At 41.2% G+C, this 19,987-nt stretch overlaps 1 protein-coding gene across 2 annotated transcripts in view; it reads right to left on the reverse strand.

Moving 5' to 3' along the window:
• SLC25A13 (solute carrier family 25 member 13) overlaps positions 1-19,987 on the reverse strand; it is a 200,205-nt gene that overhangs the window by 168,139 nt on the left and 12,079 nt on the right. For both annotated transcript variants that reach the window (XM_050782911.1, XM_050782912.1), the window contains one exon: positions 7,757-7,810. In XM_050782911.1, coding sequence (XP_050638868.1) covers positions 7,757-7,810 — 54 coding nt within the window. The remainder of the gene's footprint in view (positions 1-7,756; positions 7,811-19,987) is intronic.

Consider the following 19,987-nt stretch of genomic DNA (forward strand, 5'->3'; position numbering starts at 1 on the left):
ATATTGTAGAAGGCTTCCTTTCAGCCGGAACCACCATCTTCCAGTAATTCGCCAAAATGATGCACACAAACGGAAAGAGGAGAGGCACCCGATATATGTTCTCTAGGCCTTTTAGAAAACACAGAGTTGCCTGGCTAACACGGTAAAACCCCGTCTCTACTAAAAAATACAAAAAAAACTAGCCGGGCGCGGTGGCGCGCGCCTGTAGCCCCAGCTACTCGGCAGGCTGAGGCGGGAGAATGGCGTAAACCTGGGAGGTGGAGCTTGCAGTGAGCTGAGATCTGGCCACCTCACTCCAGCCTGGGCGACAGAGCGAGACTCCGTCTCAAAAAAAAAAAAAAAAAAGAAAACATGGAGTTGTTCCTTTGGCCACATATATGCAAATCTATAAGAAAGATGATATTGTAGACATGAAGGGAATGGGTACTGTTCAAAAAGGAATGCTTTACAAGTGTTACCATGGCAAAAGTAGAGGAGTCTACAATGCCACCCAGCATGCTGTTGGCACTGTTGTAAACAAACAAGTTAAGGGCAAGACTCTTGCCAAGAGAATTAATGTGTGTGCTGAGCACATTAAGCACTCTAAGAGCTGAGATAGCTTCCTGAAAAGGGTGAAGAAAAATGATCAGAAAAAGAAGGAAGCCAAAGAGTAAGGTACCTGGTGTCAGCCTGCTCCACGCAGAGAAGCACACTTTGTGAGAACCCACAGGAAGGAGCCTGCGCTGTTGGAAACTATTACCTATGACTTCATGGCATAATAGGTGGTAAAAGAAAAAAAAAAAAAAAAGACCCCTGGACTGTAAAAATGTTTCTCTTCATCGAGTAGAAGTGTGGTGTCCTCTCCCCCAAAGAAATATTTAAAGTAAATTTTAATTGTGTCCTAATTCATTGTATAATGTCTTTATTAATCAAATTTAATGTATTGCTTGCCAAAAGATGTGAGGTAGCTTATTGCACAAGAAATTATTCAACTGGTTAGAAGATGGCCAGATATTATTTATGACATATTCGTACTAGTTTAAAAATAGTCCCTCTAAATCATCATGGAAGAAATAAAGTAATTTACAAAAATAAAAAAAAGTAGAAGCACACTGAATTATAGGAAAAACTATTTGTAACATAGCAGGTAAGGGAAAAAAATAGATATAAAACAGTAATTTTTTTCTCCTAAGGGGAAAAAAATTATATACATACAGAGAGACACATAGACTGAGAAATAAATAAACATATAAATATCTGCACCTACCTTCCTATGCAAAGATCACAAGTTACTTTTGTTCATATATCCACCTTTTAAATTTTCAATAAATATAAAATTGGTGTGATAAAAAGCTTTCCAAAAAGAGAATTAACTGTTTTTCAAAATTTACCTACAAACATTTTAAAAGTGGATACCATGATTTTGTTGACAGAACAATTATAAAAATCCAAGTGTAATTCACTATGTTACTCTGTAATATGTCTTACGTTTCTCATTCAGCCCTTTTCCCCAATTTTCCCATCTTTTGCTACAGAGATTTAATTATATGAGACTATATACTTCTAAACAGTTGACATGGTTTGTCTGTGTCCCTTCCCAAATCTCATCCTGAATTGTAATACTCCCTACGTGTCAGGGGCAGGGACAGCTGGAGATAACTGAATCATGGGTGCGGTCTCCCTATAAGTCTCACAAGATGTGGTGGTTTTATAAATGGGAGTTCCCCTGCACAAGCTCTCTTGCCGGTCACCATATAAGACAAGACTTTGTTCCTCATTCGCCTTCTACCATGATTGTGAGGCCTCTCTAGCCATGTGGAACTGAGTCAATTAAACCTCTTTGCTTCATAAATTACCCAGTCTTGGGTATGCCTTTATTAGCAGTGTGAGAACAGACTAATACAATAGTATGCATCATCTCTTTTTCTCCCTGAAGCTACTGGCTCCCTGTCACTTTCAAGCTACTGGCTCCCTCTCACTTTCTCTATTACTAACACAATAGTACACATCATCTCTTTTCTTCTCCGAAGCTACTGGCTCCCTCTCACTTTCTCTATTACTAATACAGTAGTACCCATCATCTCTTTTCCTCTCCGAAGCTACTGGCTCCCTCTCACTTTCTCTATTACTAATACAGTAGTAGCCATCATCTCTTTTCCTTCCTGGAGCTACTGGCTCCCTCTCACTTTCTCTATTCTTATTACCGGCTCCTCTCTGCACCCAGGCTGTATTTCCTCTCTGCTCTCTTTCATCCATTATAAAAAATCAGCCATCTTCATCAAATATTCTCTCAAAGTGACTCTATCTTGCCACTCTCCATTCCTCCTGCTGCCACAACCCTAAGGCTGCCTAACTTGTGGCCTTGTTGCACCAATCAAATCTCACACTCACCTCCTTGTCAAAAAACCTCAAATGCTCCCCACTGGTTAGTGGAATGCCAAACCCCCAATTACCTTTCCAATCCTGTCACCCACACCCTGTGATACTTAGCATGAAGAGTTGTATTTAAATAAACATTTAAAGGATGACCAAGACTCCTTCAACCTGGAGAGGTTGTTTTCTCCCCGACTCATCTCCAGGCCTTCCCTCGAATGTGTTCCTTGTCGCCTCTCCCACTTGTCCCTGAGACTCCCCAAGTTTTCTCTCCTCGGGGCCTTCCCTGACCACTCCCCACAACAGGGGCTGCTCCCTCCTTCCACCTCCTATAGCATTTGCTTTAACCACAATGTGGGCCCTTGGAGTATGCCAACTTTTAAGATTCTTTGTTACCTCCTGCATGCCTATCCATCTGGTCTCCTATATAAAATCTGAGCTCCTTTAAGATGTGGTCATTGTTATACACCTTTTGCACCTCCCACTCACCACAGAGTTTCATGGTGTTTTATTTAAACTGTAGACACTCAATACACATCTGTTTAAGCTAACAGGAAGCAACACCAAAAGCACTAGGCAAACAGAAAAATGCACGTCATCAGGCTAGAAACAAAACTGACTTCTTAGACTTTAACTTCTACATCTAGATGAAACATTACCTGCCACTTGCCACAAGAACATCCTCCATAAGAAAACATCTCTCGTTGGCCGGGCGCAGTGGTTCAAGCCTGTAATCCCAGCACTTTGGGAGGCCGAGGCGGGCGGATCACGAGGTCAGGAGATCAAGACCATCCTGGCTAACATGGTGAAACCTCATCTCTAATAAAAATACAAAAAATTAGCTGGGCGTGGTGGCAGGTGCCTGTAGTCCCAGCTACTTGGGAGGCTGAGGCAGGAGAATGGCGTGAACCCAGCTAGGCAGAGCTTGCAGTGAGCCGAGATCACACCACTGCACTCCAGCCTGGGCGACAGAGTGAGACTGCGTCTCAAAAAAGAGAAAACATCTGTAATATGCCTTAGCCCCACATGTTTTATAACAAGTCCTGCCCTGACTACCACCAGCCAGGACCCTGTGCCCCGAGCCAGTCCAACTGTGTAGCCATTCCCTCCACACATGTGGCACTCTGACAGCTCTTTACTTTGTATGTGTTGTTTTCTTTGCCTAAAAAGGTCTTCCATTGCCAACAAACCCTTCTCTACGTACTCATCTTCGAGCGCAGTTCAAATATTACCACCTCTCCATAACTTAATGACTCTCCATAGAAAGATAAAATTAGACCACATCATCTTCCTGTTAATTAATGCTGTACAATACTTATCAATCATATCATGGCTTCTGGGGATTTTTATACTTACACACAGTTCTCACTCAGATATTTATGGACAGGAGCCATGAAGTATGCATTGATATATACCCAGTTCATGAAACTGTACCTAGGTACCTTCAAAAAAAACAGTGGAACTGATTCTAAATTCTCAAATAAATGAAAAGGTCAGAATTGGGCTCATTTTAATCCCGCAGGAGCCCTCTTTCCTTATCTGGCTCAATTTCACCGGCTGTCGTTGATCTACAGAGCTGCCAACTTTCCTGCTACCATCACATCTGGTGTGAAGGCTGCAATGAAGCTCCCTTCCAACTCCCAAGCTACAGAAGAATCCTCTCTTTACATAGGTTAGCAGAAAGAAGGGTAGGATATTTCACATGGAATTTTTACTAGGAAGAAAGTCAAGTCCGGAAAAAGTCACAGAAAATCAGCAAAGTAGACAGGTTTACAGAATGCTTACTGCTGATCCATAATGAACTAAAAAGCTCAGCCTGGCACAGTCCCCTCACTGCTGTGTTTCCCGTTCTTCCCCTCACCACAATACCATCTGTGATAAATGGTAAACCTGACATCCTTAGCATGCTAAGCCAAGGCAGATTTGGGTTGGTACCACACTATTCAGGCCTGGTGAGGTCACCAGAACTTTTGCCAGATGCACAATCCTTTCCACAAACTGCTGACTGCTGTTTTCTTCAGGTACGGCCCCCCCGACGTCATCTCTTAGGACTCCAAGCCACATACAAATTCTTCCTCAAAAGTCACATAGTCCCAACCACCCCAAGGGAAGAGAGTACTTCCCTATCTATCCCAAAGGCTCCACCCTCGGCCTTCAAGTGCACTTAAACAGAAACACTACAGGTGTCTCTCCAGAACTCTGCATGGAATCTCACCCTCTCTAGGTCTACCTGATCAATTAGACTCCCCCCTAGTATAATCCTGCAGGCTGCTGAAAGTGGATGTAGCAACTGACAAAGATACATTGTTCCAAATTAAGGTCTCAGTCTAGCTTCTCCAGGGACCATATGGCCTTGAAAGGTGGACACAGCCTTTAAGTGGAGTCTTATCAATGGATCACACCAACCAGTGAGATTCTAAAATGCACCATCTATTGAGACACCCTCTCTGATGTTCCCACTTCCTATCATAAGGATGCCCACCACTCTTTCTTGTTTAGAAAACAGAAGTAACAGATAGGTCCAGAGTTCAAAGAATGATGACTACTTTACCAGCTTAAGTTAATGAGCGACTTTCTGTTTTGATAGGATCTTTGGCAGTCCACTTAGTTACTCTTCTACAAGTGGTCTTTCAGATTTCTGTCACTGGAGTTTTACAATATCAACAGACCTTAAACACACATACAAAAATCTTCTCTGGTTCTCTCATACACACCTCATTCCAACCATGGTGGTCCCAACATGCACAACTATAGAGATCAGCTTAGGTAAGGAACAAATGTTTTTCTGTTTTCTGGACTTTCATCCTCCAGAATCCTTTTCCACCTTAGAAACTGTATACGGTATTGTGGCCGACGCAGTGGCTCATGCCTATAATCCCAGCACTTTAGGAAGCCAAGGCAGGCAGATCACTTAAGGTTAGGAGTTCAAGACCAGCCTAGCCAGCATGGTGAAACCCCGTCTCTACTAAAAATACAAAAATTAACCAGGCGTGGTGGTGCACTCCTATAATCCCAGCTACTCAGGAGGCTGAGGCATGAGAATCACTTGAACCCGGGAGGCAGAGGTTGCAATAAGCCAACATCACGTAACCTGCACTCCAGCCTGGGTGACAGAGTGAGACTCTGTCTCAAAAATAAAAGGAAAAAAAAAAAGAAACTCTATACTGTATTTCTGGGCTAAAAACAAATTTATAAAGAATCTTGCTTTGTTTTTAAGAGACAGGGTCTCACTCTGTCATCCAGGCTGGAGCGCAGTGGCATATTCATGGCTCACTGAAGCCTTAAATCCCTAGGCCCAAGCGATCCTTCTGCCTCAGCCTCTCACTGGGATTACAGATGTCCAGAAGCCTGATTTTTTATGTATAATCCAAATCTCCTTACAAATGTGTCTTTTTTTGTCCTCCCCACAAAACTATCCCTGCTTTTAATCCATTTGCTTGTGGAGTCTTCATTTCTCCTTTACTTAAATTATTACTTAATTTCAAGCATTTACTGAATCAATATATAACATGTATCAGATGCAGGTCACCTTTCACATAAGTTAACTCACTGAATCGTTATGTTAAAAAATGTTTTATTATGCAAATGTTCAGGCCGGGGACAGTGGCTCACACTTGTAATCCCAGCACTTTGGGAGGCCGAGGTGGGCAGATCGCCTGAGGTCAAGAGTTCGAAACCAGCCTGATCAACATGGTGAAACCCCATCTCTACTAAAAACACAAAATTAGCCAGGTGTGGTGGCGCATGCCTGTAATCCCAACTACTCAGGAGTCTGAGGCAGGAGAATCGCTTGAACCCAGGAGGTGGAGGTTGCAGTGAGCTTAGAGAATGCTATTGTACACCAGCCTGGGCAACAAGAGTGAAACTTTGTCTCAAAACAAAAAAAAAAAAAGAAAAGAAAAAGAAAATTTTCAAGCATATACAAAGTAGAGAGAATAGTATAATAAACCCAATATTCCATTTCCCAATTTCAAAAGTTATCATCATACCGCCTACTCATTTTCCTCAACCCACCGAAACTGGATTATTTAAAAGCAAATCTCATAAATTGTAGTCTCATCTGTAAATGTTTCAGTGTATATCTCTAAAACATAGACTCTATATTTCCCATAATGAGAATACTATCAGCCTAAACATCAATTAATAACAACTCCTTAATATCAAATACCCTATCCATGTTCAAAGTCCTTAATGTCTCAACTAGTTTTAATAGTAACACACTGTGATGAGGAAAGGGAGACTCATAGATTTAATACCTTTCCACACCATATTCAGTACACATCAAATTTCTCATTTGACACCCTGGTCCTCTTTCCATACAACTCAGCTGCCTTTTCATAATGTTTAGAAAGACACATATATACACACACATATATATTATGTGTGTATATGTATTATCTTACAAAAGTGGTCTTTTCTTTTTTGAGTACGTTAATGTCAGCTGAATAACACAAAGGTGTTTCAGTGTCTGGAACCTGAGACAGACTTTTATTCTATTAATCATTCACTGCCCAATATCACAAAATAGGTGGAAATATAAGATGCCAGCATAAGACACAAACTTCTATCGTGTCTGTTGTGCTCTAGTATCTGCTATTATCTATACCGGGGCCTCCTCCCAGGATACTGCAGTCATCATAAAGTGATGATAATGATGATGATAACAACAACAATAGGCTTCTACCAGGGAGAGACAAGATAGGCCCGTGGGTGAGTGAAGGATTACTGAGATGTTTACAATGAGCTTTAAACTTCCTAGGAGAAAAAGCTATATGGATCAATACTGAAAGGGTAAATGGGTTGCAAAACTCAATACTCCAGCAACTGCTTTTATTCACATACCTTACACCAATTGAGATAAAAGAAATTAAAATACAAACCATGTTGTCATCACAGTCACCTACAAGTTAGTTTCCTATACATTTTAAAAAGCAGATGCATTTGTAAGGCTCTCCCCTTTTAAGACATGTTGGGATTTTTTTTTTTTTTTTTTTTTTTTTTTGTTGAGACAGAGTCTTGCTCTGTCACCCAGGCTGAAGTGCATTGGCATGATCTCAGTTCACTGCAACCTCTGCCTCCCAGGTTCAAGCAACTCTCCCGCCTCAGCCTCCGGAGCAGCTGGGATTACAGGCACATGCCACCACACCTGGCTAATTTTTGTAATTTTAGTAAAGATGGGGTTTCACCATGTTGGCCACGCTGGTCTCAAACTCCTGACCTCAGGTAATCCACCCGCCTCAACCTCCCAAAGTGCCGTGATTACAGGCGTGAGCCACCACACTAGGCTGACACTTTGGGATTTTTAAAAAATATAACGATGAAATAAAGAGCTGTTTGAAAATAATCTTTAAAAGTTATAGAACACAAATCAAACAAGAAACAAAATAGATTCCTTTATACTGACCTTCAAAAATATTGTTCTAAGCTCAGCTGGATCTGCTCTCTTGGTTAAAGCCACCTAAAAATAAACATAAAAATGTTTATGTTATTACAACAAAGCTGAGAAATCAAGCTAGCCGACTAAAGGAAAATAAATCTCAGGTTAGAAATTAGTGTATTTCATTTTTGTACTTAAATACCATGTTACCCCAGTGCATAAAATATGCCCCCTCCCCATTTTAAATTAGACTCCTTACGTAGCTTCTAAAATGATACAATTTTATGCAAAGAAACAGTGGCAAAAGCTCTTAATATCTAATGTTGAATATATATAATTTCTTAAAAACAAAGAAAAAAGTGCAACATTGCAAGCACCTGGCATTTTTTACTTATAATCCAATGTAAACCATGCCCTTTCACAGGAGAATTTAAATATACAAATGTTTGTCAACTATGCAAGAGAACATATTTCTGTTTGTTTTTGAGACGAGTCTCTCTCTGTTGCCCAGGCTGGAGTGCAGTGGTGCGATCTCGGCTCACTGCCACCTCCGCCTCCTAGGTTCAAGCGATTCTCCTGCCTCAGCCTCCCGAGTAGCTGGGATTGCAGGCACGTACTACCAGTGGCAGCTAATTTATGTATTTTTAGTAGAGACAGGGTTTCACCATGTGAGCCAGGCTGGTCTCAAACTCCTGACCTCAAGCGATCTCCCTGTCTCAGCCTCCCAAAGTGCTGAGATTACAAGCATGAGCCATCATGCCCAGCCAAGAGAACATATTTCTTAAAGAAGTCAGTGAACTAGGGAAATCATATTAACTCAAGGGAGTTACTTCTCACAGTTTCACCATGAACAGGCATGTATACCTCACTACCTGGGCATGCCAAAGAACTTCTCCTCCTTTCCCCAGCTTTTAATTAATAAATCATAAGTTTTCAAAGGTATGATATTATTCTATATATTTTAGAATTACAAGGGGCTGTGGTTACCTTTGAAGAGCAAAAATTGACAGATTAGGTCAGAATGGGTGTTGTGCTTAATTCTCCAGGCCACAAAGTCCAAAAACATAGCCGGGAAAAAAGCAAGACAAACTTGAACATGGCTTCCCCAGGCCAACACAAAAGAGCCCTTATGTGGAACCAAACAGTGGGTTTATTCAATGTCCCAACACCCAATCCTGCTGGCAAAAAACGTCATGAGACTGAGTTCTCACCAAGCACAGAGTCACCCCATGATGAAGCCAAGGAAAGGCTCCTGGAACCACCCAACACTGGACCCATGTTGCTATCCACAGGGAGACTTATGCAAATTGTCCTAAATCCCTTCTGTGCACTAGCGAAGGCTGTTCTGAGATCTTTGGACAATGAGTTCTCTGTCTCTAAATATGGAACTTCCTGAGCTCCTAGGCTCTCCACTGTCAGGAATAATTTTATTAACTAATCACTAGAATGGGAGTAGTCTTTCTGAAACCTGATGCTTGGTCACCTTGTTTCCCAAAGCAAAACTGATAACTCTTCATTTCAGCTGAGTACTCATAACCAACAAGGCTATTTCCATTCATAAGAATACTTTTTTTTTTTTTTTTTGACATGGAGTTTCACTCTTGTTGCCCAGGCTGGAGTGCAATGGCGCGATCTCAGCTCATTGCAACCTCTGTCCCCCAGGTTCAAACGATTCTCCTGCTTCAGTCTCCCAAGTAGCTGGGATTATAGGCATGCACCACCACACCTGGCTAAATTTTTTATTTTTAGTAGAGATGGGGTTTCATCACGTTGGCCAGGCTGGTCTCCAACTCGTGACCTCAGGTGATCTGCCCACCTCAGACTCCCAAAATGCTGGGATTACAGGCATGAGCCACTGTGCCCAGCCATGTATTTTTAATCTTTTTAAAAATCCTGAATTAGTAAGTGTTCTCTGCTGTTCAACAGAGGAAAAGAAAATATACTGCCAGTCAACCTAAGATGAATGACTCTGCTGCCCTAAAAGCTTCAGAGAGGGCTCCCTCCTCTCAGATCTCTATTCTGAGAAAGGTAGGGTAGGATGAACACAAGAGAACATGGGACAGCATAAAAATGCCTCCATCCTCCACTTTAAGAGCAGAAAAATCCCCTCCTTGATGGTTAGAGTCCCACATCTCATGGAAGTACATAACACATTTTTCAAAAGCATATGGTACGCTAAGTTCTTAACTGTTTTCCTCTTAAAAGCAAAATAAATTTTCCACAAAATGAAGTATTCTTGCTGTATCTGAGTACCACATCCTTTAAAATCTAATTAATTCTTTATGCCATGAACTTTGTAAGGTCTCCCCTGAGCAATGTTATTTCAGAGTAAACTTCCCCTGCCCTAAATTCCCATAGCACATTTCTGCCTAAGGATCCTGAAATGTATATTCAGTGCTCCCCATCAGAACTACACCTCAAAGGGGGAAAAAAGGTGTTCACTTTGTAACCCTCTCAGGGTCTAGGGCAGAGAACACAAATCAAAACAAAGCCAGAGAATGACCCAACACTTGTAAGACATGTTGCCAAGTATGACTATTATCTCATTGGATTCTCGCTGCAAATCAGAGTCAGATAGGATGGATATTACTGCTCTAATTTTACAGAAGAAGAAACCAAAGCTCAGAAAGCATCCATTATTTCCCCAGAAAAGTCAGATTAAGTGCCTATCTGACATTTCTAAATGTTTTCTGAGCTGAGATCAGATCCCAAATATTCCATCTCATACCGTAGTGGCCTTACTACTGACCCACATTACAGGCAGCTTCAAAGTGATGATAACTTGCATTAACTGGCAATATAATACAGTCATGCATTGCTTAACAACAGGGAAACATTCTGAAAAATGCATTGTTAAGTGATTTCATCATTGTGTGAACATCCTACAGTGTACTTATACAAATCTTGATGGTGTAGCCTACTACATACCTAGGCAAATGAGATAGCCTATTGCTCTCCTAGGCTATAAATCTATACAGCATGTTACTATACTGAGTACTGCAGGCACCTGTAAAACAATGTATATCTAAACACAGAAAAGGTATGGTAAAAATATAGTTTTAAAAGATAAAAAGTGGAACACCTGTACAGGGCAGCTCCATTATAATTTATGGGAACACCATCCATATATGCAGTCCTTCATTGACAAAAACATCCTTATGTGGTACATGACTGCTATATAGTATAAGCCTAAAAATCGAAACTCTCCCAATTTCTCCTAACAGTGTGTAGTGTCTGTCCAATGCTGTGATTAAGGACATGATCTTACAGGAATGGTGGCTCATACCTATAATCCCAGCACTTTGGGAGGCCAAGGTGGGAGGATCACTTGAGCCCAGGAGTTTGAGACCAGCCTGGGCAAGATAGTAACACCCCATCTTCATTTAAAAAAAAAAAAGAACATGGCCTTAGTGTCAGATCATCCTCAAATAGGGAGCAGGACCAACCTCATAAACTCACTGGCTATGTGACCTGGAGGCCCTGACCTCTCAGCCTAACCTTCCTCATTTATAAAAAGGGGGAGTCCTAGACAGCCAGAAGACTAATATGAGATAATTACATAAAGTGTGGCCGGGCGCGGTGGCTCAAGCCTGTAATCTCAGCACTTTGGGAGGCCGAGATGGGCGGATCACGAGGTCAGGAGATCGAGACCATCCTGGCTAACACGGTGAAACCCCGTCTCTACTACAAAATACAAAAAAACTAGCCGGGCGAGGTGGCGGGCGCCTGTAGTCCCAGCTACTCGGGAGGCTGAGGCAGGAGAATGGCATAAACCTGGGAGACAGAGCTTGCAGTGAGCTGAGATCCGGGCACTGTACTCCAGCCTGGGTGACAGAGCGAGACTCCGTCTCAAAAAAAAAAAATTACATAAAGTGCTTAGCACCAAAGACACACAGTTAAAGTGCTCATAAATGGTATCTATTACTATTTGTATTATTTATCCAAAGATGTTTATATTCTACCATGTTTATGCCTTAATAAATCTAAATGATGGGTAGGTAAACTGGCTCATAATTTGGAAGGGAGAAATTAGCAAAAGAGAAGAGAAAGAAACTCACAGATCTTCAAACACACTCACCAAACCACTAAATAAACATTGCGGCCATCCTAACTCATCATCGTCTCAGCTACCCTGCCGCCAACCCAGAGTTCCAGGTACAGCAAATCGTTAATGATCACTACAAGATTTCTCTGAGGCCCACTAAATTTGTATCAGGTCCTGCTACAGTCTATTTAAGGATAGATAAGTATGGTTCAACAGGGGACGGATTCCGAAAAATTACTACCAGCCTCCTGGGCCTCATCTCTACAGTAATTCCATCTATTATTCACCAGTCAAATGCTGTGTGGCTGTTTGGAATTTCCATTTATACTACTATCTCCCATTCCTATCTTCTTGTTTAAGCGTCATTTGCTATGAATGAAGAACACTTACACAACTTAATTGAAGACAATGCAAAGTTACAGTGAGATGTACTAGTTTTCTGAAGGTGTATTTCAATGAATTCTACCTGGTAGCAAAACCAATTCCCAGGAAGTTCTATGAGCTGGAAAAAGGAAGCCACAGAAATGTAGCCACCCTTTTAAAGTCAATTCAGAACAGCTGCTCAGCATGCATACTTTGTATCACATAAGCTTGGAATTATTAGACTAAGTTCATTCTTGGGCTTTAGAAGCCTGGAATTATTAGACTCAGTTCATTCTTGGGGTTTAGAAGAGTCATCAAACTTTAGATTGTTTCCAGAAGGCTTACTTTCACTGTTACATTTTTTTCTCATATATTAACAGCAGGTAAATATTTACAGCTATGGTGTGGAGACCATCAGCATCACCTGGGAACTTTTAAAAACACGAATTATCATGCTCATCCCAGACCCAAAGAATCAGTAAAGAAAACTGCCTGATTTTCTTTATCATTCTTCTTCTGAATCTGCATTTGTAAGAATAGATTCCAACATTAAAACAATATTTTTATATCAAGAATTTTAAATCAAGTAACTGGTTTTCAAGCATATAGAGTAAATGACTAAGAAGAAAGGGGTCCTTTACAAATTACTATGAAATATTATTTGCCACTTATATCAACAGGATAAAGAATTTTGTTGAAATTTGATAACATTTTACCCTGATTCCAAATTTAAGGGAAAAAGAGAGGGTTTTGGTGGTTTGTTTGTTTTGTTTTTTTTTTAGTTAGGGGTCTCACTGTGTCACTCAGGCTGGAGTACAGTGGTGTGGTCATGGCTCACTGCAGCCTCACATTCCTGGGCTCAAGCAATCCTCCTACCTCAGCCTCCTGAGTAGCTGAGGCTATAGGCATGTGTCACCAGGCCCCACTAATTTTTTTCAATTTTTTTTGTAGAAACAGAGTCTTCCCGTGTTGCTCAAGCTAGTCTCAAACTCCTGGCCTCAAGTGATCCTCCCATCTTGGCCTCCCAAAGTGCTGGGTTTACAAGCATAAGCCACCATGCCTGGCCCAGAAAGGGGCAATGTTGGAACAGAAAAACTCTATGCATAGTTTCTTCCATAAACTGGGAAAAGTCTATCATTATTTAACTTTAGTATGGAAATTTCAGGTCGATTCAATGAGTCTATGCTCCACAAGAACAAAATTTGAGAATCACTGAATATGTAAAACTTTTTGACAAGATAAAACACTGGTTATAATTGTGTAAGTCATCAATAGCGTTTGCAAAACATATACTAGCTAAGTACATCCTAGAAATAAAAACAATAACAAAATTTCAAGAACTGGTGTTTTTAAAAAGGCAGGGAGTGGGGGAGAACATGGCAAGAAGAATAAGAAAGTTATCTTTCAGGATAAATGAATTCACTCTCATTCTAATATGAGTTAGAGCAGCCATAGGTAGGGGGTCACCAGAAAAGATATTCCTACCTGTAGGAATATTTTTTAAACAGACTTTCTTACAATGGAATCAAGCTACAGTTGCAGGCTCATTACTTTAACAAATCACAGTGGTACAGAATGGTGTACTCAAAATAGTTGTCAGATCTAACAGAGGATGGTGGGGAAGAATATACGAAAATCTACATGAAAATAAGAAATGCTAATTTGAAAAATGAAATGCAAAGAAAAGAAAAGCTCTCCTCTTACACTGGGAAGCTCTAGAGATGTGAGACCTCCATCTCTGTGAGGGTACCTTACTCCTCAGATCATCCCCAGCTCTGGCAGAGATCAGGAAACCAAGCAGATGCTCCGGAAGTGCTGAATACAGAATAAAGTCTTTCAGATCAGTAAAAATCTGACATTTACAATAAAAATAGGGAACTCTCTTCAGATCAATGGTTCTCAAAGTGTGGAGACCATGAGCATCACCTGGGAACTTTTAAAAATACAAATTATCATGCCCATCCCAGACCCACAGAATCAGAAACTGGGTGAGGTCCAGCAATCCCCTATGGTTTAACAAGCCCTCCAGGTGACCCTGATGCAGTCAAAGTTTAAGAACCACAGCTTTAGATAATGTCCAATTTTAATGTACTAATAATAAGACTTAGGTTCTCAGCCCTTGCTGCATATTCAAGTCCCCTGAGGCACTTTTAGGTTTCACAAAACCCAAACCATACCAAAGGTCAATCAAATGAGAATTTCTAGAATGGGTATCTTTAGAGCTCCCTCAAGAAATTACGATGCGTGGGTGGGCTGAGAACAATTGCATTAGAACCCAAGGCCCAACCGCAGCTGCTACGTCACCAACGGTACAGCACAGCCCTTCCTCGGCAACATTTCGCCAGTCACCTTCCCAAACCTGAAACATCTCAAAGTCAAGACAAGCACAGACTTACACTGAAAATTCTACCATCATAAAGTAAATATTTGCCTTAGATAAGAAATACAAACTCAAAGAGGTAGTTCATCAAAAGCAAGCTTCTGGGTGTGTGGGTGGGTGTAAATAAGCATGCAGTGACAAGCAGGAAAGGGAGACAGAAGGAGAAACAGTCCTGCATAGTCTTTTGAACCTGAGGAAATAGTGCAGTAGGTGGCCCTGAATCCCAAAGAAAAGTATTCTTGGGTGTAACCTAACCACTTACAAGCTGCAGCCCACCCTCCTTCTTTATCTTCCCACACTAAAGACACTAGAAGGCTAAAACTACAATTCCCAGACTCCCTTGCTGCTATGCAGCCCATGTGCTGTCAATTAGATAAAACTGAGGTGAGATTTGGCAAAGGTTTGGGAGTTGGGGGGTACCTTCTGCTGTTTCTGCCAAGCAAGCACCATTGCTGGAAGTGTCTAGTTTTCCTGTGGCAACCTCCTGCCCTCCCATTGTCAGTGGCCACATGGTCCTGAAACACTGTCCACTTGGCAGGCAGCATTGTGACTGCACAGGAGGTCACTGCTGTCTTGGTGGCCTGCTCTGCTTGAGACTCTAGATGTCATTCTTTAGAGCTCAACCTCAAGTCTGTTTCTTCACCTTCCCAACAAATTGTGTAAGCCATTTAATACCCTGTAATAAATCTCTCTGCTTAAACCAGCTAGAGTAGATTCTGTTCTCTGCAAGTGAGCCCTGACTGATACAATCAGTAATTGCAAAAGAAAGTTTGGAATTTCCTAAAACCACAGTTACCATTAACTTGGGAAGAAGAAAAAGGTATCTCAAACTTAAGAAAATAATTTTTTATTGAAACCACTGAGTCACTCATCCTTCATCCTACAGTTTCCCTAAGTCCTAATAAATGAAGAGCAGTCATTATTTAAAAAGTTACTGAAATACAAATTAGTATAAAGACAAGACGCCCTGTTAAGCATTCTTCAAACCACAACATTTCTATGTAATCAGCTGGTAAAACTTCCTTTCACTCAACGGTTGACTTATAAAGTATCAGCCACCACAAATGTTAACCCACTGGGTAATTACACCAGCGAATCATTTCAGAGGTACTAGAGATGTTTATCAGAAGGATTCAGTAGGTTGTGACGTATGTTAGATTTCACTCTGCTCTGTTGTAGACAAACATAAACTATAAAGCCATCATCATTAAAATTCTGATATTAAGAGGCAGAGTGTAACAGTTAAGAATGAATGGTGGTGTTTTAGCTGGGTTCTGTTATGCCAAAAGAGCCTGAAACATATTAGTTCTGGATTTTACTATTATTGTTATTAAGCTGACCTCTACTCACTAGATGTGAGCAGCAACCCCTTCCCCAACAAGCTGCGACAACCAAGAAACCATCTCCAGAGGTTGCTAAAAGAAATCTACTTGGGAGCCAAACTACTCCACCCCCCAGCTAACAACCACGCCTTAGATGGTGATGCTCTACTTGCTCATCCATGCAACACAATCACCTATGGGAAGGCTACAGTGTACCAGGCCCAGCGCCAGGCACCAAGGAGAAAACACCCAATAAATCAGAAACCCTGCCCCAAGCAGGGAAAGCTGACTTATCGACAAGTGGTTGGTACAAAATGTATGATGATACGTGCTATCATAAGGCAGAGTGGCAGGAGAATAGCCTAATTCTGCTAAAGTTGAGGGTCACAGAGGTGGTCTTTGGAACCGGATCATTTATTATTAATTATAGCAATAACAATGACCAGCTAACTTTTACTGAGTCCTTAACTCTATGCCAGGTATTATGCTAATGGCTTTATATCTTATTTCATTTAAATACTCTATCATTAAAACTCTTTAAGAGGAAGAGTGAGTAATATCCCCATTTTTCAAATAAGGAAGCTGAGGTACTAAAGAGTCTTAAATGAATACTAATAGATCACACAGCCAGAAATGACCCCTGAGCTCGGATTATTTAGACAGTAATTATAATACCTGGAGGATATTCCCAGACTTTAGCAAGCAAAAAGGGGGACTTTAAAGCTACCTTTAAGAATCAAGCCACTGGACAACATTATAACTGTAACCAATTTAAAATAAAATCTTTTTAATTTGGCATTATGATTCATAAATGCCCATGGCTCAGTAGAAGGCAGAACTGCCTAGTGCAGAATATTATTCTCCAGTATTTTATGCTGAACTCAGTCTCAATTTTTTTAAACATCAAGGTTACAGTATAATTAGGAACCAGCTGCAATTTTAATTACCGCACCCAATATAATTTGTTACATATTAGCAAGTGTCAAATTACTACTGCTCCTTAAATGAATAAAAACTGATTGTGCTGATGACTGGGATGTATGTTCCTGATAGGGAACAATGGAATATAAAAAGTATATGACATATTTATAAAGTGCTGAAAGGCTCTACTTAGGAGATCACAAGTTGCTGAAGCCCAGATAATGCCATAAAAAGTTAAACGCTTCTGAGAGAGAAGAGCTAACTTAATAAATACAGAGGAAGAGAAAGTCAAAAATGAAAGGACAATAAAGAAGTTGCTTCTACTACATAATGCCTTACCTGTCCAAAGTTCTGCTATGTATCAACCCCATCTAACTGAAGCACAGTCAAGAACCAGAAGGAAGCAAAAAGGAAAAGGAAAGGGGCTCTCTGCACAGCTGGAGCCTCATCTCAAAGACGACACATCATCTCACTTGAGTGAGCCCTCCTGGGTCCTATTCCACAGCCCACAACTTTTGACATGACTCTAACGCTTTGCAAACATTAGCTCACTGACACTCTCAACAGCCCCGAGGAGCAGACACAGTTATGCCCATTTTACAGATGAGGAAACTGAGGCACAGAGAGGTTGAGTAACTTCCCCATGTCACACAGTTAGCAAGTGGCAGAGCCCTAATCTGATTGCAAATCCATGATTTCAGCCATTATGTGACACTGTCTTTCAGAGGAAAAGAAAGCACAGAATTAAGCAGGCCAGAGAATCCAGAGATCGAAAGAAAATTAGGACACAGAATCTGATTTCTGAGCATCCTCTGGTCTGACCTTCAGGGCAAGGACAGGGAGCTTCCCACTTCAGATACAGCTATGGTTATGACAGCCCAGTGATCTGGCCTTCCTTGCTGTTCCCGGTTCTCCTCTCTTCTCCCAACCTTCTTACTGGTATAAGAATAGAGAGCCTTGGGCCTGTGTGGCCAGGCTTCTGACCTATTGGGCAACTGTAGCATGGAGGCCGATTGCCTTCAGAGCCTCTGCTCTCTTCCTCTTGTTCCCCTAGGGTGGGAGTACAGCAGCCAAACATTGAGCTTAGTCCCATCCACTTCCATCTTCTCCTTTGTGTCCTTCATCCCCCTGCATTTTGTTCTTTTTGCCCTCTGGTACCTCCTAGTGCCCCATCATCTCTACCCCCAGGGACTCAGAGATCATGCAGCAGAAGCAGAAAAAGGCAAACGAGAAGAAGGAGGAACCCAAGTAGCTTCCTGGCTTCACTCCAATCTCTCTTGCCCTTCACTTGTGTGCCTGGAGCCAGTCCCACCACACTCGTGTTTCCTCCTGTAGTGACCACAGGTCCCAGCACCGATGGCTTCCCTTTGCCATGTGTCTGCAGTGGGTCCGTTTTGTACTTCCTTCCCCTCAAGTAGCCTCTCTCCCTATGGGCCGCTCCTGGGAGTGAGGGGTTAGCCCTCCCCAGTGTTTTTTCATTCCTGTGGAGCTTAAAAGTATTAAAAGTAGCTTTGTAATTCGAAAAAAAAAAAAAAAAGAAAAAGAAAATTAAGACATATCAATTGTAATGCATGAACCTTATTTACATTACAATTCAACATTTTAAAAAATTTAAGACAATATGGGAAATGTGTACAATGTGTACAGAATACATATTTGAAAATATTGAAGAATTACTATAATTTTTTGAGGTGTAATAATGATATCGTGATTGTGCTTTGAAGAAATATTGTTTAGAGAGACATAAAATATTTACAGATATGATGGCTGAGATTGCTTTGAAAAACATGTGGGGATGAATTAGCCAGGTGTGGTGGCATGTGCCTATAGTCCCAACTACTCAGGAGGCCGAGGTGGGAGGACTGTTTGAGCCCAGGAGGTTGAGACTGCAGTGAGCCATAATCGTGCCACCGCACTCCAGCCTGGGTGACAGAGCAACATCCTGTCTCCAAAAAAAAAAATTTAATTAAAAAAAAAAAAAAAGGGATGAAAGGAGGAGAGAGGGCATGGTATAAATGAAACAATATTGAGGCCATAAATTGATGATTACTACTGGCCATATAGGGAGATGAGGGTTAATTATACTATTCCAGTTTTGCAGTTTTTCAGAAATTTCCACAATGAGAAGTTTAAAAAATGATGCTGTTCTTTCAAAGACTAAGTCAAATGCCTCTTCCTCCAGAATTCTCCAACCAGATTCCCCTCATAGAATGTTTCCTATTTCATGAGCTTCGCAATGGAACATTTAAACCTGACTCCACTGTGGCCAGGCACGGTAGCTCACAACTGTAATCCTAGCACTTTGGGAGGCTGAGGCGGGTGGATCACCTGAGGTCAGGAGTTCAAGAACAGCCTGACCACCATGGAGAAACCACGTCTCTACTAAAAATACAAAAAATTAGCCAGGTGAGATGACGCATGCCTGCAATCCCAGCTCCTCGGGAGGCTGGGGTAGGAGAATCACTTGAACCAGGGTTCAAGAGGTTGTGGTGAGCCGAGATCACACCATTATACTCTAGCCTGGGCAACAAGAGTGAAACTCCATCTCAAAAAAAAAAAAAAAAAAAAAATCTGACTCCATTGTTAACCAGCAGCATGACCTCTTGTTTTCTCATCTGCTAAAAATAAGAGAGTAACAATTGAATGAAAACAGCACAACTTGAGACAATCTAGCAGCGCCTTGCTTCCCAGTTACTCTTCATATTCAGAGCAGCCTAGCTGACCGGGGCAGCAGCAGATACCTGAGCCCTGCGGGGAGGTGATCTTGGCTTTCTGAACTAATCAGATTTCCTCTGAAGGCTGAACCAGCAGATTCAGGCTGAATTAGCAGGTCTCTCTAGCTGATGATGTGGCACTAGTGAAGGGTAATGAACTCCTGGGGTTAAGCAACAAAAATTAAACTGGCTCCCGACCTTTCATCTTATACCAAAAGAACTGGAGCTGGATCAGAGTTAATCTTTAAAAGGAGAGAAAGAGAATTCTAAAAATTCTAGAAATTCTAGAAATTTCTAGAATTCTAGAAATTCTAGAAAAATGCACAGGTGGTTTCTTATGTAATATTAAGTAGGGAAGCTGATTTCAAACATGACAAACTCAGAAGTCATATAATCCAGAAGCCATAAAGAAAAAAAGGATAAATATTTGACATAAAAATTTAAAAAGTGAATATAAATCAGTTAAACAACAACTGAGAAGAAAAACAACAATAAAATTTGCAATAGATAGGA

The sequence above is a fragment of the Macaca thibetana genome, chromosome 3, assembly GCF_024542745.1.
Source record: "Macaca thibetana thibetana isolate TM-01 chromosome 3, ASM2454274v1, whole genome shotgun sequence".
NCBI lineage: Eukaryota > Metazoa > Chordata > Mammalia > Primates > Cercopithecidae > Macaca > Macaca thibetana.